Source organism: Ascaphus truei, chromosome 4 (genome assembly GCF_040206685.1).
Source record: "Ascaphus truei isolate aAscTru1 chromosome 4, aAscTru1.hap1, whole genome shotgun sequence".
Taxonomy (NCBI): Eukaryota; Metazoa; Chordata; class Amphibia; order Anura; family Ascaphidae; genus Ascaphus; species Ascaphus truei.
Window position 1 is genome coordinate 877,990 of NC_134486.1, and position 26,490 is coordinate 904,479.

Consider the following 26,490-nt stretch of genomic DNA (forward strand, 5'->3'; position numbering starts at 1 on the left):
AGGATAACAATGCTGCATCTGGGTAAAGAGGGGAGCAGGGAGTTTGGGGAGGGGGTGAGCGATGTGGGATTACTCGGGGTGACACAGGATAACAATGCTGCATCTGGGTACAGAGGGAAGCAGGGAGTTTGGGGAGGGGGTGAGCGATGTGGGATTACTCGGGGTGACACAGGATAACAATGCTGCATCTGGGTACAGAGGGGAGCTGGGAGTTTGGGGAGGAGGTGAGCGATGTGGGATTACTCGGGGTGACACAGGGTAACAATGCTGCATCTGGGTACAGAGGGGAGCAGGGAGTTTGGGGAGGGGGTGAGCGATGTGGGATTACTCGGGGTGACACAGGATAACAATGCTGCATCTGGGTACAGAGGGGAGCTGGGAGTTTGGGGAGGGGGTGAGCGATGTGGGATTACTCGGGGTGACACAGGATAACAATGCTGCATCTGGGTACAGAGGGGAGCTGGGAGATTGGGGAGGGGGTGAGCGATGTGGGATTACTCGGGGTGACACAGGATAACAATGCTGCATCTGGGTACAGAGGGAAGCTGGGAGTTTGGGGAGGGGGTGAGCGACGTGGGATTACTCGGGGTGACACAGGATAACAATGCTGCATCTGGGTACAGAGGGAAGCAGGGAGTTTGGGGAGGGGGGTGAGCGATGTGGGATTACTCGGGGTGACACAGGATAACAATGCTGCATCTGGGTACAGAGGGAAGCTGGGAGTTTGGGGAGGGGGGTGAGCGATGTGGGATTACTCGGGGTGACACAGGATAACAATGCTGCATCTGGATACAGAGGGAAGCAGGGAGTTTGGGAGGGGGTGAGCGATGTGGGATTACTCGGGGTGACACAGGATAACAATGCTGCATCTGGGTACAGAGGGAAGCAGGGAGTTTGGGGAGGGGGTGAGCGATGTGGGAAATACTCGGGGTGACACAAGATAACAATGCTGCATCTGGGTACAGAGGGGAGCAGGGAGTTTGGGGAGGGGGTGAGCGATGTGGGATTACTCGGGGTGACACAGGATAACAATGCTGCATCTGGGTACAGAGGGAAGCTGGGAGTTTGGGGAGGGGGTGAGCGATGTGGGATTACTCGATGTGACACATGATAACAATGCTGCATCTGGGTACAGAGGGAAGCTGGGAGTTTGGGGAGGGGGTGAGCGATGTGGGATTACTCGGGGTGACACAGGATAACAATGCTGCATCTGGGTACAGAGGGGAGCTGGGAGTTTGGGGAGGGGGTGAGCGATGTGGGATTACTCGGGGTGACACAGGATAATAATGCTGCATCTGGGTACAGAGGGAAGCAGGGAGTTTGGGGAGGGTGTGAGCGATGTGGGATTACTCGGGGTGACACAGGATAACAATGCTGCATCTGGGTACAGAGGGAAGCTGGGAGTTTGGGGAGGGGGTGAGCGATGTGGGATTACTCGGGGTGACACAGGATAACAATGCTGCATCTGGGTACAGAGGGAAGCAGGGAGTTTGGGGAGGGGTGTGAGCGATGTGGGATTACTCGGGGTGACACAGGATAACAATGCTGCATCTGGGTACAGAGGGGAGCAGGGAGTTTGGGGAGGGGGTGAGCGATGTGGGATTACTCGGGGTGACACAGGATAACAATGCTGCATCTGGGTACAGAGGGGAGCAGGGAGTTTGGGGAGGGGGTGAGCGATGTGGGATTACTCGGGGTGACACAGGATAACAATGCTGCATCTGGGTACAGAGGGAAGCAGGGAGTTTGGGGAGGGGGGTGAGCGATGTGGGATTACTCGGGGTGACACAGGATAACAATGCTGCATCTGGGTACAGAGGGAGCTGGGAGTTTGGGGAGGGGGTGAGCGATGTGGGATTACTCGGGGTGACACAGGATAACAATGCTGCATCTGGGTACAGAGGGGAGCTGGGAGTTTGGGGAGGGGGTGAGCGATGTGGGATTACTCGGGGTGACACAGGATAACAATGCTGCATCTGGGTACAGAGGGGAAGCTGGGAGATTGGGGAGGGGGTGAGCGATGTGGGATTACTCGGGGTGACACAGGATAACAATGCTGCATCTGGGTACAGAGGGAAGCTGGGAGTTTGGGGAGGGGGTGAGCGACGTGGGATTACTCGGGGTGACACAGGATAACAATGCTGCATCTGGGTACAGAGGGAAGCAGGGAGTTTGGGGAGGGGGTGAGCGATGTGGGATTACTCGGGGTGACACAGGATAACAATGCTGCATCTGGGTACAGAGGGAAGCAGGGAGTTTGGGGAGGGGGTGAGCGATGTGGAAATACTCGGGGTGACACAAGATAACAATGCTGCATCTGGGTACAGAGGGGAGCAGGGAGTTTGGGGAGGGGGTGAGCGATGTGGGATTACTCGGGGTGACACAGGATAACAATGCTGCATCTGGGTACAGAGGGAAGCTGGGAGTTTGGGGAGGGGGTGAGCGATGTGGGATTACTCGGGGTGACACAGGATAACAATGCTGCATCTGGGTACAGAGGGAAGCAGGGAGTTTGGGGAGGGGGTGAGCGATGTGGGATTACTCGGGGTGACACAGGATAACAATGCTGCATCTGGGTACAGAGGGAAGCAGGGAGTTTCGGGAGGGTGTGAGCGATGTGGGATTACTCGGGGTGACACAGGATAACAATGCTGCATCTGGGTACAGAGTGGAGCTGGGAGTTTGGGGAGGGGGTGAGCGATGTGGGATTACTCGGGGTGACACAGGATAACAATGCTGCATCTGGGTACAGAGGGGAGCTGGGAGTTTGGGGAGGGGGTGAGCGATGTGGGATTACTCGGGGTGACACAGGATAACAATGCTGCATCTGGGTACATAGGGAAGCAGGGTGTTTGGGGAGGGGGTGAGCGATGTGCGATTACTCGGGGTGACACAGGATAACAATGCTGCATCTGGGTACAGAGGGAAGCAGGGAGTTTGGGGAGGGGGTGAGCGATGTGGGATTACTCGGGGGTGACACAGGATAACAATGCTGCATCTGGGTACAGAGGGAAGCAGGGAGTTTGGGGAGGGGGTGAGCGATGTGGGATTACTCGGGGGACACAGGATAACAATGCTGCATCTGGGTACAGAGGGAAGCTGGAAGTTTGGGGAGGGGGGTGAGCGATGTGGGATTACTCGGGGTGACACAGGATAACAATGCTGCATCTGGGTACAGAGGGAAGCTGGGAGTTTGGGGGGGTGTGAGCGATGTGGGATTACTCGGGGTGACACAGGATAACAATGCTGCATCTGGGTACAGAGGGAAGCTGGGAGTTTGGGGAGGGGGTGAGCGATGTGGGATTACTCGGGGTGACACAGGATAACAATGCTGCATCTGGGTACAGAGGGAAGCTGGGAGTTTGGGGAGGGGGGTGAGCGATGTGGGATTACTCGGGGTGACACAGGATAACAATGCTGCATCTGGGTACAGAGGGAAGCAGGGAGTTTGGGGAGGGGGTGAGCGATGTGGGATTACTCGGGGTGACACAGGATAACAATGCTGCATTTGGGTACAGAGGGGAGCTGGGAGTTTGGGGAGGGGGTGAGCGATGTGGGATTACTCGGGGTGACACAGGATAACAATGCTGCATCTGGGAACAGAGGGAAGCTGGGAGTTTGGGGAGGGGGTGAGCGATGTGGGATTACTCGAGGTGACACAGGATAACAATGCTGCATCTGGGTACAGAGGGAAGCTGGGAGTTTGGGGAGGGGGTGAGCGATGTGGGATTACTCGGGGTGACACAGGGTAACAATGCTGCATCTGGGTACAGAGGGAAGCTGGGAGTTTGGGGAGGGGGTGAGCGATGTGGGATTACTCGGGGTGACACAGGGTAACAATGCTGCATCTGGGTACAGAGGGAAGCTGTGAGTTTGGGGAGGGGGTGAGCGATGTGGGATTACTCGGGGTGACACAGGATAACAATGCTGCATCTGGATACAGAGGGAAGCTGGGAGTTTGGGGAGGGGGTGAGCGATGTGGGATTACTCGGGGTGACACAGGATAACAATGCTGCATCTGGGTACAGAGGGAAGCAGGGAGTTTGGGGAGGGTGTGAGCGATGTGGGATTACTCGGGGTGACACAGGATAACAATGTTGCATCTGGGTACAGAGGGGAGCAGGGAGTTTGGGGAGGGGGTGAGCGATGTGGGATTACTCGGGGTGACACAGGATAACAATGCTGCATCTGGGTACAGAGGGAAGCTGGGAGTTTGGGGAGGGGGTGAGCGATGTGGGATTACTCGGGGTGACACAGGATAACAATGCTGCATCTGGGTACAGAGGGAAGCTGGGAGTTTGGGGAGTGGTGTGAGCGATGTGGGATTACTCGGGGTGACACAGGATAACAATGCTGCATCTGGGTACAGATGGAAGCTGGGAGTTTGGGGAGGGGGTGAGCGATGTGGGATTACTCGGGGTGACACAGGATAACAATGCTGCATCTGGGTACAGAGGGAAGCTGGGAGTTTGGGGAGGGGGTGAGCGATGTGGGATTACTCGGGGTGACACAGGGTAACAATGCTGCATCTGGGTACAGAGGGAAGCTGGGAGTTTGGGGAGGGGGTGAGCGATGTGGGATTACTCGGGGTGACACAGGGTAACAATGCTGCATCTGGGTACAGAGGGAAGCTGGGAGTTTGGGGAGGGGGTGAGCGATGTGGGATCACTCGGGGTGACACAGGGTAACAATGCTGCATCTGGATACAGAGGGAAGCTGGGAGTTTGGGGAGGGGGTGAGCGATGTAGGATTACTCGGGGTGACACAGGATAACAATGCTGCATCTGGGTACAGAGGGAAGCTGGGAGTTTGGGGAGGGGGTGAGCGATGTGGGATTACTCGGGGTGACACAGGATAACAATGCTGCATCTGGGTACAGAGGGGAGCTGGGAGTTTGGGGAGGGGGTGAGCGATGTGGGATTACTCGGGGTGACACAGGATAACAATGCTGCATCTGGGTACAGAGGGAAGCTGGGAGTTTGGGGAGGGGGTGAGCGATGTGGGATTACTCGGGGTGACACAGGATAACAATGCTGCATCTGGGTACAGAGGGAAGCAGGAAGTTTGGGGAGGGGGTGAGCGGTGTGGGATTACTCGGGGTGACACAGGATAACAATGCTGCATCTGGGTACAGAGGGAAGCTGGGAGTTTGGGGAGGGGGTGAGCGATGTGGAATTACTCGGGGTGACACAGGATAACAATGCTGCATCTGGGTACAGAGGGAAGCTGGGAGTTTGGGGAGGGGGTGAGCGATGTGGGATTACTCGGGGTGACACAGGATAACAATGCTGCATCTGGGTACAGAGGGAAGCAGGGAGTTTGGGGAGGGGGTGAGCGATGTGGGATTACTCGGGGTGACACAGGATAACAATGCTGCATCTGGGTACAGAGGGGAGCTGGGAGTTTGGGGAGGGGGGTGAGCGATGTGGGATTACTCGGGGTGACACAGGGTAACAATGCTGCATCTGGATACAGAGGGAAGCTGGGAGTTTGGGGAGGGGGTGAGCGATGTGGGATTACTCGGGGTGACACAGGATAACAATGCTGCATCTGGGTACAGAGGGAAAGCTGGGAGTTTGGGGAGGGGGTGAGCGATGTGGGATTACTCGGGGTGACACAGGGTAACAATGCTGCATCTGGGTACAGAGGGAAGCTGGGAGTTTGGGGAGGGGGTGAGCGATGTGGGATTACTCGGGGTGACACAGGATAACAATGCTGCATCTGGATACAGAGGGAAGCTGGGAGTTTGGGGAGGGGGTGAGCGATGTGGGATTACTCGGGGTGACACAGGATAACAATGCTGCATCTGGGTACAGAGGGAAGCTGGGAGTTTGGGGAGGGGGTGAGCGATATGGGATTACTCGGGGTGACACAGGATAACAATGCTGCATCTGGGTACAGAGGGAAGCAGGGAGTTTGGGGAGGGGGTGAGCGATGTGGGATTACTCGGGGTGAGACAGGATAACAATGCTGCATCTGGATACAGAGGGAAGCAGGGAGTTTGGGGAGGAGGTGAGCGATGTGGGATTACTCGGGGTGGCACAGGATAACAATGCTGCATCTGGATACAGAGGGAAGCTGGGAGTTTGGGGAGGGGGGTGAGCGATGTGGGATTACTCGGGGTGACACAGGATAACAATGCTGCATCTGAGTACAGAGGGAAGCTGGGAGTTTGGGGAGGGGGTGAGCGATGTGGGATTACTCGGGGTGACACAGGATAACAATGCTGCATCTGGGTACAGAGGGAAGCAGGGAGTTTGGGGAGGGGGTGAGCGATGTGGGATTACTCGGGGTGAGACAGGATAACAATGCTGCATCTGGGTACAGAGGGAAGCAGGGAGTTTGGGGAGGGGGTGAGCGATGTGGGATTACTCGGGGTGACACAGGATAACAATGCTGCATCTGGGTACAGAGGGGAGCAGGGAGTTTGGGGAGGGGGTGAGCGATGTGGGATTACTCGGGGTGACACAGGATAACAATGCTGCATCTGGGTACAGAGGGAAGCAGGGAGTTTGGGGAGGGGGGTGAGCGATGTGGGATTACTCGGGGTGACACAGGATAACAATGCTGCATCTGGGTACAGAGGGGAGCAGGGAGTTTGGGGAGGGGGTGAGCGATGTGGGATTACTCGGGGTGACACAGGATAACAATGCTGCATCTGGGATACAGAGGGGAGCAGGGAGTTTGGGAAGGGGGGGAGCGATGTGGGATTCCTCGGGGTGACACAGGATAACAATGCTGCATCTGGGTACAGAGGGGGGCTGGGAGTTTGGGGAGGGGTGAGCGATGTGGGATTACTCGGGGTGACACAGGATAACAATGCTGCATCTGGTTACAGAGGGGAGCTGGGAGTTTGGGGGGGTTGGAATCAGAGGAAGGTTTTCTGTCCAAGTTCAGCACCTCATATCCTAGGATCTCTCTCTCCCCTCCTCTCTCTCCCCCTCCCCTTTCCCCCTCTACCCCACCTTTCCTCTCTCCCCTCTCTCTCTCTCCCCCCTCCCTTTCTCTACACCCCTCTCGCTCTCTACCTCCCCTCCTATCCTTCTCTCTCTCTCTCCCTCCACTCTATTCCCCCTCTCTCTTTCTCTCTCTACCCTCTCTCACTATACCTCCCCCCTCTCCTTCTCTACCCCCTCTCTTACCCCCCCTCTCTACCTCCCTCTCTCCTCTTTCCCCTTCCCTCTCTACCTCCCCCCTCACCCTTTTCGTCTCTCTACCCTCTCTCCCCATCTATTCCTCTCGTTCTCTCCTCCCTCTTCTTCTTCTTCTTCTTCTTCTTCTTCTTCTTCTTCTTCTTCTTCTTCTTCTTCTTTCTTCTTTCTCCCTCTCCCCCCCTCCTCTCTCTCCCCATTCCCCTTTTCCCCCTCTACCTCCCACCTTTCCTTCTCCCTCTCTCTCTCTCCCCTCCCTCTCCCTTCTCTACCCCCTCTTGCTCTCTACCTCCCCTCCTATCCTTCTCTCTCTCTCCCTCCATCTATTCATTCTCTCTCTCTCTCTCTCTCTCTCTCTCTCTCTCTCTCTCTCTCTCTCTCTCTCTCTCTTCTCTCTCTCCTCTCTCTCTCTCTCTCTCTCTCTCTCTCTCTCTCTCTCTCTCTCTCTCTCTCTCTCTCTCTCTCTCTCTCTTCCCCCCCCCTCCGTTTTTCTCCCCCCTCTCTTCCTCTGTCTCCCCCTCTTCCCTCCTCCCCTCTACTTCTCCTAACCTCCCCTTCCCTCCCCTCTCTTTCCCTTTGGTAGATGCTGGCAGCAGTGGGCTGTCCGGGAATATAGGAGGGGAGAGGCAGAAAGTAAGAGTGGCTGCAGGAGAGCAGGCAAGTTATCCTGGGACTGTCCGGGCAGGGAGTAACGCAGGGGGGTGAGAGGAACACAGGGGGGAGAGGAGTAACACGGGGGGTGAGAGGAGTAACACAGGGGGGGAGAGGAGTAACACAGGGGGGTGAGGAGTAACACGGGGGGGGGGGGAGAGGGCAGAAAGTAAGAGTGGCTGCAGGAGACCAGGCAAGTTATCCTGGGACTGTCCGGGCAAGGAGTAACGCAGGAGGGTGAGAGTAAACACAGGGGGGGAGAGGAGTAACACAGGGGGGAGAGGAGTAACACAGGGGGGAGAGGAGTAACACGGGGGGGGTTGAGAGGAGTAACACAGGGGGGTGAGAGGAGTAACACGGGGGGTGAGAGGAGTAACACAGGGATGAGAGGAGTAACACAGGGGGGAGAGGAGTAACACAGGGGGGAGAGGAGTAACACAGGGGGTAAGAGCAGTGGGACCGCAGCGTGGGAGGAATATTCTCCCGGGGGTTATTGGGCACGGGTGGGGCGCACAGACTGGCCACACAGCAATTTGGGATATTTTGGGCAATGTTATAAGGTCAGAAATTCTGTGTAACGTCTCTAAAGGGGACCGCAACAGGATATAAGACACCTCTATAGGGGACCGCCACAGGATATAAGACACCTCTATAGGAGACCGCAACAGGATATAAGACACCTCTATAGGGGACCGCCACAGGATATAAGACACCTCTATAGGAGACCGCAACAGGATATAAGACACCTCTATAGGGGACCGCCACAGGATATAAGACACCTCTATAGGGGACCGCCACAGGATATAAGACACGTCTATAGGGGACCGCCACAGGATAAAAGACACCTCTATAGGAGACCGAGCCACAGGATATAAGACACCTCTATAGGGGACTGCCACAGGATATAAAACATCTCTATACGGGACAACCACAGGATATGACATCTCTATAAGGGACTGCCACAGGATATGACATCTCTATAAGGGACTGCCACGGGATAAGACATCTCTATAGGGGACTGCCACGGGATAAGACATCTCTATAGGGGACTGCCACAGGATACAACAAACAGTACCTGAAGATACCACAGAGCCACTAACACCTCGGACTCCGGTACACTGCCACTGACCGCTGACCCATTGGGAGGTTCGGACAGCTCCTGTGCTGTTATACACGGGATCACAGCTGGACTCACATCTGTAGGACTGACCCAGCCTGGGGGGACTGGTTCTGTTGGGTTCCCCGGGGCTGATGTCCTGCTGAGCACTGGATCTGCCCCTGAAGCTGCCCTCACACCCCGTGGCCCTGAGAATGGTGGCAGGGTGTCTTCTCCTGAGCTGCTTCCTCGCCCTTGGGGGGGCATATGCCACTAACTACCCCCCTCGTTACAACCTGTACACGGGGGGAGCCGCCCCGCAGGGGCAGGTACTGACCGCACAGGGGGTGACACAGGTGCAGAACGGACTGCGAGCAGCCAGCCGGCACAGGTAGGTACCCGCACAGGGGGCGGTGTATTGGTTAAAGGTCTTATCCCAGTGTGAAAGCATTCAGCCATGTAACACCTGCAATTTGTTGTTTGTGGGCTATAAGCTATATTTAAGGCCTTCACTTGCCGAAGGGCACACTGCACTGTACAGGTTAGGGCGGTGTTTTTCAGCCAGGGTTCCCCGGGCACCCCTAAAAGGTTCCCTGTAATTGTCAAGTCATTTTTAAATTGTACCAAATACAGAAGAATTTACAATGCATCTGATCTCAGACGCACTATTAGAGAGGGTTGGGGTTCCTTACAATGCATCTGATCTCAGACGCGCTATTAGAGAGGGTTGGGGTTCCTTACAATGCATCTGATCTCAGAAGCGCTATTAGAGAGGGTTGGGGTTCCTTACAATGCATCTGATCCCAGACGCGCTATTAGAGAGGGTTGGGGTTCCTTACAATGCATCTGATCCCAGACGCGCTATTAGAGAGGGTTGGGGTTCCTTACAATGCATCTGATCTCAGACGCGCTATTAGAGAGGGTTGGGGTTCCTTACAATGCATCTGATCTCAGACGCGCTATTAGAGAGGGTTGGGGTTCCTTACAATGCATCTGATCTCAGACGCGCTATTAGAGAGGGTTGGGGTTCCTTACAATGCATCTGATCTCAGAAGCGCTATTAGAGAGGGTTGGGGTTCCTTACAATGCATCTGATCTCAGAAGCGCTATTAGAGAGGGTTGGGGTTCCTTACAATGCATCTGATCTCAGACGCGCTATTAGAGAGGGTTGGGGTTCCTTACAATGCATCTGATCTCAGACGCGCTATTAGAGAGGGTTGGGGTTCCTTACAATGCATCTGATCTCAGAAGCGCTATTAGAGAGGGTTGGGGTTCCTTACAATGCATCTGATCTCAGATGCGCTATTAGAGAGGGTCGGGGTTCCTTACAATGCATCTGATCTCAGACGCGCTATTAGAGAGGGTTGGGGTTCCTTACAATGCATCTGATCTCAGAAGCGCTATTAGAGAGGGTTGGGGTTCCTTACAATGCATCTGATCTCAGACGCGCTATTAGAGAGGGTTGGGGCTCCTTACAATGCATCTGATCTCAGACGCGCTATTAGAGAGGGTTGGGGTTCCTTACAATGCATCTGATCTCAGAAGCGCTATTAGAGAGGGTTGGGGTTCCTTACAATGCATCTGATCCCAGACGCGCTATTAGAGAGGGTTGGGGTTCCTTACAATGCATCTGATCCCAGACGCGCTATTAGAGAGGGTTGGGGTTCCTTACAATGCATCTGATCTCAGACGCGCTATTAGAGAGGGTTGGGGTTCCTTACAATGCATCTGATCTCAGACGCGCTATTAGAGAGGGTTGGGGTTCCTTACAATGCATCTGATCTCAGACGCGCTATTAGAGAGGGTTGGGGTTCCTTACAATGCATCTGATCTCAGAAGCGCTATTAGAGAGGGTTGGGGTTCCTTACAATGCATCTGATCTCAGAAGCGCTATTAGAGAGGGTTGGGGTTCCTTACAATGCATCTGATCTCAGACGCGCTATTAGAGAGGGTTGGGGTTCCTTACAATGCATCTGATCTCAGACGCGCTATTAGAGAGGGTTGGGGTTCCTTACAATGCATCTGATCTCAGAAGCGCTATTAGAGAGGGTTGGGGTTCCTTACAATGCATCTGATCTCAGAAGCGCTATTAGAGAGGGTTGGAGTTCCTTACAATGCATCTGATCTCAGACGCGCTATTAGAGAGGGTTGGGGTTCCTTACAATGCATCTGATCTCAGACACGCTATTAGAGAGGGTTGGGGTTCCTTACAATGCATCTGATCTCAGACACGCCATTAGAGAGGGTTGAGGTTCCTTACATTGCATCTGATCTCAGACATGTTATTAGAGAGGGTTGGGGTACCTTACAATACATCTGATCTCAGACGCACTATTAGAGAGGGTTGGGGCTCCTTACAATGCATCTGATCTCAGACGCGCTATTAGAGAGGGTTGGGGTTCCTTACAATGCATCTGATCTCAGACACGCCATTAGAGAGGGTTGAGGTTCCTTACATTGCATCTGATCTCAGACATGTTATTAGAGAGGGTTGGGGTACCTTACAATACATCGGATCTCAAACGCACTATTAGAGAGGGTTGGGGGTACCTTACAATACATCGGATCTCAGACGCGCTATTAGAGAGGGTTGGGGTTCCTTACAATGCATCTGATCTCAGACGCGCTATTAGAGAGGGTTGGGGTTCCTTACAATGCATCTGATCTCAGACACGCTATTAGAGAGGGTTGGGGTTCCTTACAATGCATCTGATCTCAGACACGCCATTAGAGAGGGTTGAGGTTCCTTACATTGCATCTGATCTCAGACATGTTATTAGAGAGGGTTGGGGTACCTTACAATACATCGGATCTCAAACGCACTATTAGAGAGGGTTGGGGGTACCTTACAATACATCGGATCTCAGACGCTCTATTAGAGAGGGTTGGGGTTCCTTACAATGCATCTGATCTCAGACGCGCTATTAGAGAGGGTTGGGGTTCCTTACAATGCATCTGATCTCAGAAGCGCTATTAGAGAGGGTTGGGGTTCCTTACAATGCATCTGATCTCAGATGCGCTATTAGAGAGGGTTGGGGTTCCTTACAATGCATCTGATCTCAGACACGCTATTAGAGAGGGTTGGGGCTCCTTACAATGCATCTGCTCTCAGACACGCTATTAGAGAGGGTTGGGGTTCCTTACAATGCATCTGATCTCAGGCGCACTATTAGAGAGGGTTGGGGTTCCTTACAATGCATCTGATCTCAGGCGCGCTATTAGAGAGGGTCGGGGTTCCTTACAATGCATCTGATCTCAGACGCGCTATTGGGGTTCCTTACAATGCATCTGATCTCAGATGCGCTATTAGAGAGGGTTGGGGTTCCTTACAATGCATCTGATCTCAGACACGCTATTAGAGAGGGTTGGGGTTCCTTACAATGCATCTGATCTCAGACGCGCTATTAGAGAGGGTTGGGGTTCCTTACACTGCATCTGATCTCAGACGCGCTATTAGAGAGGGTTGGGGTTGCTTACAATGCATCTGTTCTCAGACACGCTATTAGAGAGGGTTGGGGTTCCTTACAATGCATCTGATCTCGGACGCGCTATTAGAGAGGGTTGGGGTTCATTACAATGCATCTGATCCCAGTGACACTATTAGAGAGGGTTGAGGTGTCCAATTACCCCCACACGTGTCCAATTACCCCCACATGGATCCTGCTACCCCCACACGTATCCTGCTACCCCCGCACGGATCCAATTACCCCCACATGGATCCTGCTACCCCCACACGGATCCTGCTACCCCCACACGGATCCTGCTACCCTATTGTTCCTATTACCCAGCAATGTTCCTATTACCATACACTGCTCTTATTACCCCACATTGCTCCTATTACCCCACACTACTCCTATTACCCCACATTGCTCCTCTTACCCCCACACTGCTCCTGTTACCCTCAAACTGCTCCTATTACCCCCACACTGCTCCTATTACCCCCACACTGCTCCTATTACCCAGACACTGCTCCTATTACCAGACACTGCTCCTATTACCCCCACACTGCTCCTATTACCCCCACACTGCTCATACAACCCTCACACTGCTCATTTTACCCTCACAGTGCTCCTTTTACTCTCACACTGCTCCTATTACCCCACAATACTCCTATTACCCAGACAATGCTCCTATTACCCCATACTTCTCCTGTTACCTCCACAATACTCCTATTACCCTCACATTGCTCCTATTACCACACAAGGCTTCTATTACCCTCTCACTGCTCCTATTACCCTCAAACTGCTCCTATTACCCCAAACTTCTTTAATGTCCATTGATTGTTCCTATTACCCAGCAATGTTCCTATTACCATACACTGCTCTTATTACCCCACACTACTCCTATTATCCCACATTACTCCTCTTACCCCCACACTGCTCCTGTTACATCCACACTGCCCCTATTACCCTCAAACTGCTCCTTTTACCCCCACACTGCTCTTATTACCCCACATTGCTCCTATTACCCCACATTGCTCCTCTTACCCCCACACTGCTCCTGTTACATCCACACTGCCCCTATTACCCTCAAACTGCTCCTTTTACCCCCACACTGCTCTTATTACCCCACATTGCTCCTATTACCCCACATTGCTCCTCTTACTCCCACACTGCTCCTGTTACATCCACACTGCCCCTATTACCCTCAAACTGCTTCTATTACCCCCACACTGCTCCTATTACCCAGACACTGCTCCTATTACCAGACACTGCTCCTATTACCCCCACACTGCTCCTATTACCCCCACACTGCTCATACAACCCTCACACTGCTCATATTACCCTCACAGTGCTCCTTTTACTCTCACACTGCTCCTATTACCCCACAATACTCCTATTACCCAGACAATGCTCCTATTACCCCATACTTCTCCTGTTACCTCCACACTGCTCCTATTACCACCTTAATGCTCCTTTTACCCCACACTACTCCTATTACCCTCACATTGCTCCTATTACCACACAAGGCTTATATTACCCTCTCACTGCTCCTATTACCCTCAAACTGCTCCTATTACCCCAAACTTCTTTAATGTCCATTGATTGTTCCTATTACCCAGCAATGTTCCTATTACCATACACTGCTCTTATTACCCCACGCTACTCCTATTATCCCACATTGCTCCTCTTACCCCCACACTGCTCCTGTTACATCCACACTGCCCCTATTACCCTCAAACTGCACCTATTACCCCCACACTGCTCTTATTACCCCACATTGCTCCTATTACCCCACATTGCTCCTCTTACTCCCACACTGCTCCTGTTACATCCACACTGCCCCTATTACCCTCAAACTGCTTCTATTACCCCCACACTGCTCCTATTACCCAGACACTGCTCCTATTACCAGACACTGCTCCTATTACCCCCACACTGCTCCTATTACCCCCACACTGCTCATACAACCCTCACACTGCTCATATTACCCTCACAGTGCTCCTTTTACTCTCACACTGCTCCTATTACCCCACAATACTCCTATTACCCAGACAATGCTCCTATTACCCCATACTTCTCCTGTAACCTCCACACTGCTCCTATTACCACCTTAATGCTCCTTTTACCCCACACTACTCCTATTACCCTCACATTGCTCCTATTACCACACAAGGCTTCTATTACCCTCTCACTGCTCCTATTACCCTCAAACTGCTCCTATTACCCCAAACTTCTTTAATGTCCATTGATTGTTCCTATTACCCAGCAATGTTCCTATTACCATACACTGCTCTTATTACCCCACACTACTCCTATTATCCCACATTACTCCTCTTACCCCCACACTGCTCCTGTTACATCCACACTGCCCCTATTACCCTCAAACTGCTCCTATTACCCCCACACTGCTCTTATTACCCCACATTGCTCCTATTACCCCACATTGCTCCTATTACCCCACATTGCTCCTCTTACTCCCACACTGCTCCTGTTACATCCACACTGCCCCTATTACCCTCAAACTGCTTCTATTACCCCCACACTGCTCCTATTACCCAGACACTGCTCCTATTACCAGACACTGCTCCTATTACCCCCACACTGCTCCTATTACCCCCACACTGCTCATACAACCCTCACACTGCTCATATTACCCTCACAGTGCTCCTTTTACTCTCACACTGCTCCTATTACCCCACAATACTCCTATTACCCAGACAATGCTCCTATTACCCCATACTTCTCCTGTTACCTCCACACTGCTCCTATTACCACCTTAATGCTCCTTTTACCCCACACTACTCCTATTACCCTCACATTGCTCCTATTACCACACAAGGCTTATATTACCCTCTCACTGCTCCTATTACCCTCAAACTGCTCCTATTACCCCAAACTTCTTTAATGTCCATTGATTGTTCCTATTACCCAGCAATGTTCCTATTACCATACACTGCTCTTATTACCCCACGCTACTCCTATTATCCCACATTGCTCCTCTTACCCCCACACTGCTCCTGTTACATCCACACTGCCCCTATTACCCTCAAACTGCACCTATTACCCCCACACTGCTCTTATTACCCCACATTGCTCCTATTACCCCACATTGCTCCTCTTACTCCCACACTGCTCCTGTTACATCCACACTGCCCCTATTACCCTCAAACTGCTTCTATTACCCCCACACTGCTCCTATTACCCAGACACTGCTCCTATTACCAGACACTGCTCCTATTACCCCCACACTGCTCCCATTACCCCCACACTGCTCATACAACCCTCACACTGCTCATATTACCCTCACAGTGCTCCTTTTACTCTCACACTGCTCCTATTACCCCACAATACTCCTATTACCCAGACAATGCTCCTATTACCCCATACTTCTCCTGTAACCTCCACACTGCTCCTATTACCACCTTAATGCTCCTTTTACCCCACACTACTCCTATTACCCTCGCATTGCTCCTATTACCACACAAGGCTTCTATTACCCTCTCACTGCTCCTATTACCCTCAAACTGCTCCTATTACCCCAAACTTCTTTAATGTCCATTGATTGTTCCTATTACCCAGCAATGTTCCTATTACCATACACTGCTCTTATTACCCCACACTACTCCTATTATCCCACATTGCTCCTCTTACCCCCACACTGCTCCTGTTACATCCACACTGCTCCTGTTACCCTCAAACTGCTCCTATTACCCCCACACTGCTCTTATTACCCCACATTGCTCCTATTACCCCACATTGCTCCTCTTACTCCCACACTGCTCCTGTTACATCCACACTGCCCCTATTACCCTCAAACTGCTTCTATTACCCCCACACTGCTCCTATTACCCCCACACTGCTCCTATTAACCCCACACTGTTTCTATTTCCCTCACACTGCTCCCATTACCCCCATACTGCTCCCATTACCCACACATTCTTCATATTACCCTTGCACTGCTCCTATGACACTCACACTGCTCCTGTTACCCCTCACACTGCTCCTGTTACCCCTCACACTGCTCCTGTTACCCCTCATACAGCTCCTGTTACCCCTCACACTGCTCCTATTACCCACACACTGCTCCTATTACACACACACTGCTCCTATTACCCAGACACTGCTCTTATTACCCCACACTGCTCCTGTTACCCCCACACTGCTCCTGTTACCCCCACACTGCTCCTGTTACCCCCACACTGCTCCTGTTACCCCCACACTGCTCCTGTTACCCCCAACACTGCTCCTGTTACCCCCACACTGCTCCTGTTACCCCCACACTGCTCCTGTTACTCCCACACTGCTCCTGTTACCCCCACACTGCTCCTGTTACCCCCACACTGCTCCTATTACTCTCACACTGCTCCTGTTACCCCCACACTGCTCCTGTTACCCCCACACTGCTCCTGTTACTCCCACACTGCTCCTGTTACCCCCACACTGCTTCTGTTACCCCCACACTGCTCCTATTACTCTCACACTGCTCCTGTTACCCACACACTGCTCCTATTACACACACACTGCTCCTATTACCCAGACACTGCTCTTATTACCCCACACTGCTCCTGTTACCCCCACACTGCTCCTGTTACCCCCACACTGCTCCTGTTACTCCCACACTGCTCCTGTTACCCCCACACTGCTCCTGTTACCCCCACACTGCTCCTATTACTCTCACACTGCTCCTGTTACCCCCACACTGCTCCTATTACTCTCACACTGCTCCTATTACCCCCACACTGCTCCTACTACCCCCACACTGCTCCTATTAACCCTCACACTTTTTCTATTACCCTCACACTGCTCCTTTATCCCCACACTGCTCCTATGACACTCACACTTCTCCTATGACACTCACACTGCTCCTTTTACCCCCACACTGCTCCTATGACACACACACACACTGCTCCCATTACCCACACATTCTTCATATTACCCTTGCACTGCTCCTATGACACTCACACTGCTCCTGTTACCCCTCACACTGCTCCTGTTACCCCTCACACAGCTCCTGTTACCCCTCACACTGCTCCTATTACACACACACTGCTCCTATTACCCACACACTGCTCCTATTACACACACACTGCTCCTATTACCAAGACACTGCTCTTATTACCCCACACTGCTCCTGTTACCCCCACACTGCTCCTGTTACCCCCACACTGCTCCTGTTACCCCCACACTGCTCCTGTTACCCCCAACACTGCTCCTGTTACCCCCACACTGCTCCTGTTACCCCCACATTGCTCCTGTTACTCCCACACTGCTCCTGTTACCCCCACACTGCTCCTGTTACCCCACACTGCTCCTATTACTCTCACACTGCTCCTGTTACCCCCACACTGCTCCTATTACTCTCACACTGCTCCTATTACCCCCACACTGCTCCTACTACCCCCGCACTGCTCCTATTAACCCTCACACTTTTTCTATTACCCTCACACTGCTCCTTTTACCCCCACACTGCTCCTATGACACTCACACTTCTCCTATGACACTCACACTGCTCCTTTTACCCGCACACTGCTCCTATTACCCAGACACTGCTCCTATTACCCAGACACTGCTCCTATTACCCAGACACTGCTCCTATTACCCAGACACTGCTCCTATTACCCAGACACTGCTCCTGTTACCCTACACTGCTCCTGTTACCCCCACACTGCTCCTGTTACCCCACACTGCTCCTGTTACCCCCACACTGCTCCTGTTACTCCCACACTGCTCCTGTTACCCCCACACTGCTCCTATTACCCCACACTGCTCTTATTACTCTCACACAGCTCCTATTACCCCCACACTGCTCCTTTTATCCCCACACTGCTCCTACTACCCCCACACTGCTCCTTTTACCCTCACACAATTCTCCTGTTACCTCACAAACAAAAAAAGGGGAGCAAAAAAGAAAATACAAAGATTTAATTTAATCACAAAATAATATATATATATATATTAAACCATAAAAACATATATAACTTCCACATAAAAGAACGAGATCATAATAGATCTACAGATCAGTACCCCTACTCCAGATATTGTACTGAATGTCTTTATTTATATAGCGCCATTAATGTACATAGCGCTTCACAGCAGTAATACATGTGGTAATCAAATAAATAACAGATAATATAAATAACACATCATGGGGATAAGTGCTTTAGACAAACATAACATTAAGGAAGAGGAGTCCCTGCCCCGAGGAGCTTACAGTCTAATTGGTAGGTAGGGAGAACGTACAGAGACAGTAGGAGGGAGTTCTGGTAAGTGCGTCTGCAGGGGGCCAAGCTTTATGTATCGTGTTCAGAATATCCACAGTGCTATTCACATGCTTCTTTAAGCAAGTGTGTCTTAAGGTGGGTCTTAAAGGTGGATAGAGAGGGTGCTAGTGGGGTACTGAGGGGAAGGGCATTCCAGAGGTGTGGGGCAGTCAGTGAAAAAGGTTTAAGGCGGGAGAGGGCTTTAGATACAAAGGGGGTAGAAAGAAGACATCCTTCAGAAGAACGCTAGAGTCGGGATGGTGCATAGCGAGAAATTAGGGCTGAGATGTAAGGAGGGGCAGAGGGGGGTATAGTGAGATATTAGGGTGAGATGTATGGAGGGGCAGAGGGGGGTATAGTGAGATATTAGGGTGAGATGTAAGGAGGGGCAGAAGAATGTAAAGCTTTAAAAGTGAGGAGGAGAATGGAGTGTGAGATGTGGGATTTGATCGGAAGCCAGGAGAGGGATTTCATGAGGGGAGACGCTGAGACAGATTTAGGAAAGAATAGAGTGATTCTGGCAGCAGCGTTTAGGATAGATTGTAGGGGAGACAGGTGAGAGGCAGGAAGGCCGGACAGTAGGAGGTTACAGTAATCAAGACGGGAGAGAATGAGGGCCTGAGTCAGAGTTTTAGCAGTCGAGCAACAGAGGAAAGGGCGTATCTTTGTTATACAGTATTGCGGAGGAGAAAGCAACAGGTTTTAGATATGTTTTGAATGTGAGGGGCGAATGTGAGAGAGGAGTTGAGTGTGACCCCTAGGCAGCGTGCTTGGGCTACTGGGTGAATGATGGAACTTCCAACAGTAATGTGGAAGGAGGTAGTAGGGCCAGGTTTGGGAGGAAGTATGAGGAGCTCTGTTTTAGCCATGTTGAGTTTAAGGTGGCGGAGGGCCATCCAGGATGATATAGCAGAGAGACATTCAGAAACTTTGGTGTGTACAGCAGGTGTAAGGTCAGGTGTTGAAAGGTAAATATGTGTGTCGTCAGCATAGAGGTGATGTTTAAACCCAAAAGATGTTATTAGGTCACCTAGAGATAGTGTGTACAGAGAAAAGAGAAGAGGTCCCAGGACAGAGCCCTGGGGTACCCCCACAGACAGATCAATAGAGGAGGAGGTACTGTATTAGCAGAAGAGATACTGAAAGTATGATGGGAGGTGTAGTATGAGATCCAGGATAGAGCTTTGTTCCGAATACCAAGAGTATGGAGAATGTGGAGGAGAAGAGGGTGGTCCACGGTGTCAAATGCTGCAGAGAGATAGAGTAATATGAGCAGCGTGTAATGACCTCTGTCTTTGACAGCATGGAGGTCGTCAGTTATTTTAGTGAGGGCTGTTTCCATGGAGTGAGCAGTGCGGAAGCCAGATTGTAGAGGGTCTAGGAGAGAATAGGTGTTGAGAAAATGGAGCAAGCGAGAGAATACAAGACGTTCAAGGAGTTTAGAGGCAAAAGGCAGGAGGGAGACAGGTCGATAGTTAGAAAGACAGGTAGGGTCAATCTTGCTGTTTTTGAGTAATGGTATGACTGTTGCATGTTTGAAGGAGGATGGAAAGGTTCCAGAGCAGAGGGAGGAGTTAAAAATGTGTGTGAGCGTAGGGATTATAGTAGGAGCAAGAGGTTTTAGGAGATGGGAGGGAATGGGGTCGAGAACAAGTGGTAGAGGGAGAAGAGGCAATCAACAGCGACACATCCTCCTCTGAGACAGTGGAAAAAGAGTCAAGGAAGGCAGGAGGAGAGTTAGGAAGAGGTGTAGGATGGGAGGAAAGAAACAGAGGGGATGTTCTGACGTCTGGATTCCACCTTTTCCTTAAAATAGTCAGCAAAGTCCTGAGCGGAGATGGAGGAAGGAGAGGCAGTTGAGGGTGGTTTGAGGAGAGTATCAAAGACTGAGAACAGTCGGCGTGGGTTAGACTTGTGCATGTTGATTAGTGAAGAAAAGTAGGCTTGTTTAGCTTGCGAGAGGGCAGAGGTGAAACAGGATAGCATAAATTTGTAGTGAAGGAAGTCTGCGAGAGTGTGAGATTTCCTCCAGAGGCGTTCAGAGGAATGAGTGGAGGAACGCAGCATGCGTGTGTGGGAATTTAGCCAGGGTCAAGGGTTAGAAGGGCGAGGGCGGCAGAGAGAAAGCGGGGCATGTAGGTCAAGAGAGGAGGACACGGCAGAGTTGTAGTTCCTGACCAGGTTGTCAGGGTCTATCGCAGAGCTGAGAGAGGAGAGGGAGGAATGTAAAGTGGATTCAAAGTCAGGTAAGTGAATAGAGCGCAGGTTTCTGCAGAACCGGGGGGGGTAAATGGAGGTGGAGAAGGGGAGAAGTGAGATAGAGAGAATGAGATGAGGTGATGGTCAGAGAGAGGAAAAGGGGAAATGGAGAAATCGGAGAGAGAGAAGTTTTTAGTGAAAACCAGGTCTAAGTAGTGGCCATCCTTGTGGGTGCTGGCTGCAGTCCACTGTTGAAGGCCAAAAGAAGAGGTTAGAGAAAGAAAGCGGGCAGCCCAAGGGAGAGAGGGGTCATCAATGTGGCAATTTGAAGTCCCCAAGGAGAAGAACAGGGGAGTCTGAGGAGAGAAAGAAAGAGAGCCAGGATTCAAAGTGAGAGAGAAAGGCAGAAGGGGGATGAGTAGAGGTAGGTGGGCGATAGATGACCGCCACATGGACAGGGAGAGGAGAGAAGATCTGGACATTGTGAGCCTCAAAGGAGGGAAAAGCAAGAGAGGGAGGAATAGGAAGGGTTCGAAAATGGCAGAGAGAGGAGAGCAGGAGCCCCACGCCTCCACCCCTGCCATCAGTGCGCAGAGTGTGGGAGAAAGAAAGGCCACCATAGGAGAGGGCAGCTTCCAGAGCAGAGTCAGACTGAGTGAGCCAGGTCTCAGTTATAGCAAATAGGAGCAGAGAGTGAGACAGGAAGAAGTCATGCACAGAGAGGAACTTGTTAGAGAGGGAGCGAGCATTCCAAAGGGCACAGGAGAAAGGGAGAGAGGAGGGAGGGTGGCAGGGGATGGGTATGAGGTTGGAGGGGTTAACACCAGAAGGAGTAGAGGTTGCAGTTGGCAGGCGAGGACGAGCGCATGTAGGAATAAGACAGGGACCAGGATTGGGAGAGATATCCCCAGAAGCGAGGAGGAGAAGCATGGATAGAAAGAGGATGTGTGAGGATGATTTGTAGGGGTGTGTTTTAGTGCAGGGGATATAGCTGTGTGGTGTCAGAGGACGCAGGTAAGAAAGGAGTTCATGTGAATTGAGAAGTAGGGAAGGAAGGAGAGATGGAGATATATGAATAGAGTTAGAGACATACTGAGGCTGGTAAAAAGAAGTGCATAATTTGAGAAGAAGTGAAGTCACAGCAAATATAAATGGTAAAGGCGGCATCACAGCAGTAATGATGCAGTCTGGTATAGATGATATCCTCCTTTCCAGCGTAGTTCAAATGCAGGAATCAGGGCCAGTTGGGGTGTTCACTTCTTCACTTCCTTTTAAACTTGAGTTGTTCAGTAGTCCTGCCACTTATAATGGGCCACGTGTGCTGCAGGCAGACTAGCTGTTCTGACTGGGTTTATATAGGCCTAAAAAGTCACCTGACAGTTTGGTTCTGTCTGCTTAATTAGCACATCTAATCATTAGGTCATTACACTCTGCTCATATTACTCGACCTCTCTGCAGCATTTGACACCGTGGACCACCCTCTTCTCCTTCACATTCTCCATACTCTTGGTATTCGGAACAAAGCTCTATCCTGGATCTCATCCTACCTCTCCCATCGTACTTTCAGTGTCTCTTCTGCTAACACCTCCTCCTCCTCTATTGATCTCTCTGTGGGGGTACCCCAGGGCTCTGTCCTGGGACCGCTTCTCTTTTCTCTGTACACACTCTCTCTAGGTGACCTAATAACATCTTTTGGGTTTAAATATCACCTCTATGCTGACGACACACAAATATATTTCTCAACATCTGACCTTACACCTGCTATACAGACCAAAGTTTCTGAATGTCTCTCTGCTATATCATCCTGGATGGTCCTCCGCCGCCTTAAACTCAACATGGCTAAAACAGAGCTCCTCATACTTCCTCCCAAACCTGGCCCTACTACCTCCTTCCACATTACTGTTGGAACTACGATCATCCACCCAGTAGCCCAAGCACGCTGCCTAGGGGTCACACTCGACTCCTCTCTCACATTCGGCCCTCATATTCAAAACATTTCTAAAACTTGTCGCTTTTTCCTCCGCAATATAACAAAGATACGCCCTTTCCTCTGTTGCTCGACTGCTAAAACTCTGACTCAGGCCCTCATTCTCTCCCGTCTTGATTACTGTAACCTCCTGCTGTCCGGCCTTCCTGCCTCTCACCTGTCTCCCCTACAATCTATCCTAAATGCTGCTGCCAGAATCACTCTACTCTTTCCTAGATCTGTCTCAGCATCTCCCCTCATGAAATCCCTCTCCTGGCTTCCGATCAAATCCCGCATCTCACACTCCATTCTTCTCCTCACTTTTAAAGCTTTACACTCTTCTGCCCCTCCTTACATCTCAGCCCTAATTTCTCGCTATGCACCACCCCGACTCTTGCGTTCTGCTCAAGGATGTCTTCTTTCTACCCCCTTTTTATCTAAAGCCCTCTCCCGCCTTAAACCTTTCTCACTGACTGCCCTACGCCTCTGGAATGCCCTTCCCCTCAATACCCGACTAGCATCCTCTCTATCCACCTTTAAGACCCACCTTAAGACACACTTGCTTAAAGAAGCATATGAATAGCACTATGGATATTCTGAACACATGATACATAAAGCTTGGCCCCTGCAGACGCACTTACCAGAACTCCCTCCTCCTGTCTCTGTATGTTCTACCTACCAATTAGACTGTAAGCTCCTCGGGGCAGGGACTCCTCTTCCGAAATGTTACTTTTATGTCTAAAGCACTTATCCCCATGATGTGTTATTTATATTATCTGTTATTTATTTGATTACCACATGTATTACTACTGTGAAGCGCTATGTACATTAATGGCGCTATATAAATAAAGACATGCAATACAATACATCTGAGGCACATTCAAACAGATGGTTTTCTACACAGGGTGTTCCCTGCCTAAGTGTCAAAGCTTAATTCAATTAGCAGACAGGATTCAGATATGGGATATTACCTAAGATTGTTTCAGTTGCATATACTAACATACGCACAGCAAAGAGTTGAAGCAGACAGGATTCAGATATAAGAATCCACCACTAAACAATGCCTCTGAATGAAGTCAAGTCCAGCAGCCAAGATGAAAAAATAGCTACCAGTCTTAGCTTAGTTAGTTGGCATCCTCATAACAGCTTCCGGGTTCCGTCATCAGGTGTCTCCTGTGTCATATTACCCCCACACTGCTCTTATTACCCCCACACTGCTCCTATTATGTCCACACTGCTCCGATTACCCCACACTGCTCCTATTTCCTTCATACCCTCATACATATCATATTACCCTCACACTGCTCACATTATAGCACATATAGTAGTGGCAGGGGTGTAAGGTGTTAGTGGGTGAGTGCTGTGTGGGGCCCTGCAGTGAGAGGTATATAGTAGTGGGAGGGATGTAAGGTGTTAGTGGGTGAGCGCTTTGCATTGGTAGTAACCCCTCCTCTGCTCCTCTCTGTAGGAACTGGTGTGCGTACGTGGTGACGCGGTCAGTCAGCTGTATGGTGGAGGACGGAGCAGACACCTACGTGAAGCCGGAGTATCAGCCCTGTGCCTGGGGACAGATCCAGTGTCCTCGCTCAGTGACGTGAGTGAGTATGTGAGTGTGAGTTTGTGTGTGTGTGAGAATGTGTGTGTGAAAGTGGGTGTGTGTGAATGTGGGTGTGTGAATGTGGGTGTGTGAATGTGGGTGTGTGAATGTGGGTGTGGGTGTGGGTGTGAATGTGGGTGTGAATGGGGTGTGTGTGAATGTGGGTGTGGGTGTGAATGTGGGTGGGTGGGTGTGAATGTTGGTGTGTGTGAATGTGTGTGAGTGTCTGTGTGTGTGATAAAGGCTTTATGCGCCGCCCCTCCTTTGTGACGCTAAACCAAATAACGGAGACCACACATAATGTTGGAAGAAAATGTCACAGCTTTATTTTAACATCCGCTGTTAAAAGTCTCTCTGTCTCTCAGCTAGTCCTATGAGGGAACCTCCACACTCCTACCCAGAGTGTCTCTCAGTCTCTGTTAGCCTCTCTTGCTCTCAGATGCTCTCTGAAGGTAAATCTCAATTCTCTGACCAGCAGCACCCCTTATATAGCCCTCTGTAGCTATCCGTTGCAAGGGGGCTGATGGACAATCAGAGCATGGATTAGGTTGGTGCCACAACAGCCAGAGGGCGTGCTAAGAACCCATCCCACTCTCTGATTAAATCAGAGTCCCATCAATACAAATGTACACATAATCCAATTAACACTTTACAGGGCTGACTCCCAAATCACATCACAGAATAATGTTGATTGACTAAACTGTGGGATTGCATTTACAGGGAATAACAAATACAGACTTTGAAATACATTCTTACAGACCTGGAAATACATTTACACAGTCCCTGTTCTTCCCCAGATATTAATGTACATTTGGCCAAAATAAGCTGTACATAGGTGGCAAGTTACATGTATTTAGGGGCAGCTAGCTGGGCTTCATCCCAGTTTTCTGATGCCAGCTATCCCTACTATCACAGTGTGTATGTGTGAGTTTCTATGTGTGAGTGTACAGTATATGTCTGTATGTCTGTATGTCTGAATGTGAGTGTTAGTGTGTATGTGTGTGAATGTGAGTATGTTTGAATGTGAGTGTGTGTATGTGTGAATATGAGTGTGTGTGTGTGTGTGTGTGTGTGTGTGTGTGTGTGTGTGTGTGTGTGTGTGTGTGTGTGTGTGTGTGTGTGTGTGTGTGTGTGTGTGTGTGTGTGTGTTGTATTGTATGTCTTTATTTATGTAAAGCCAAAAGTGTACTCAGCGCTTCACAAAGAATACAGTACAGGGAATTAAAATAATACAACACAGCAAAATCAGACAATAGGAAAGGAAATCCCTGCCCCGGAGAGCTTACAATCTAATTGGTATGATAGTAGAGTTACAGAGACAGTGGGTGAGGGGATAAGTGCTGTAGATTGCAGTGCTTGGCCACAATGGATGGTAAGAGTGACTGTGGGTGTGGGACAGTAGCCATGAGTGCAGGCTATTGGGATGCTTATGTAACATGGTATGTCTCATGTACCTGTCTTTCCCCACATAGAATGGTTCGTTACGTAAGCCCTGTTAAGTTCCAGGCAGTAACAGGTTAATCTATGGCCTAATGATCCCCATTGTTCTTTCCTTGAAGATGAAGGAAAGGAGGTGGTGACTCATGGTCTGTGTACAGCCCCTTGGAGGTGGGTACAGTCCATGAGCCCGCCCTTTCTAGATTATTCTGGGGAGGATCTAAATTGAGTTGAGGTGGACTCTCCTTCGGGAGAGGGTGAAGGGAGTTCTACTCTAACCTCTCAGGAGAGAGGGTGTGAGAAAGGAGGTCCTGCACTACCCTCCAGAGAGTGGAGTTCTGCCCTGCTCTAGGAGTAGGTGTGGAAGGAGATGAGGTCTGGCTCTGCTCCTGAAAGGGAGTAAGAGGGCTATGAGTCTTCCCCATTGCGGGGCAAGCATGCCGTTCTAGGCTGGCCAGCCGGCATAGAGACCATAAAGACCAGAATGCCCCAAGAGAATGGGCAAGCACCATCCAGAAGTCCTGCACTGCAGGAGACTATGCTGCTCTAAAGAAGGAGAAGGATAGAGAGAAAATAAAGATGCTTGTGCACCTTGCCTCTGCCTGGGCGTCAGTTACTGGGCAGGAGGTAGATGGACCGCAATGACATGAGCTGATGTCCTATTCTTGGGATCCTGTCATGGCTGGAGGC

At 50.9% G+C, this 26,490-nt stretch overlaps 1 protein-coding gene across 1 annotated transcript in view; it reads left to right on the top strand.

Moving 5' to 3' along the window:
• Positions 1-8,271: 8,271 nt before the first annotated feature.
• The window catches only part of EMILIN1 (elastin microfibril interfacer 1), a 117,643-nt gene continuing 99,424 nt past the window's right edge, over positions 8,272-26,490 (top strand). The window contains exons 1-2 of the mRNA XM_075595122.1: positions 8,272-9,289; positions 24,235-24,360. Of these exons, the coding sequence (XP_075451237.1) occupies positions 9,114-9,289; positions 24,235-24,360 (302 nt within the window). The 5' untranslated portion in view covers positions 8,272-9,113. The remainder of the gene's footprint in view (positions 9,290-24,234; positions 24,361-26,490) is intronic.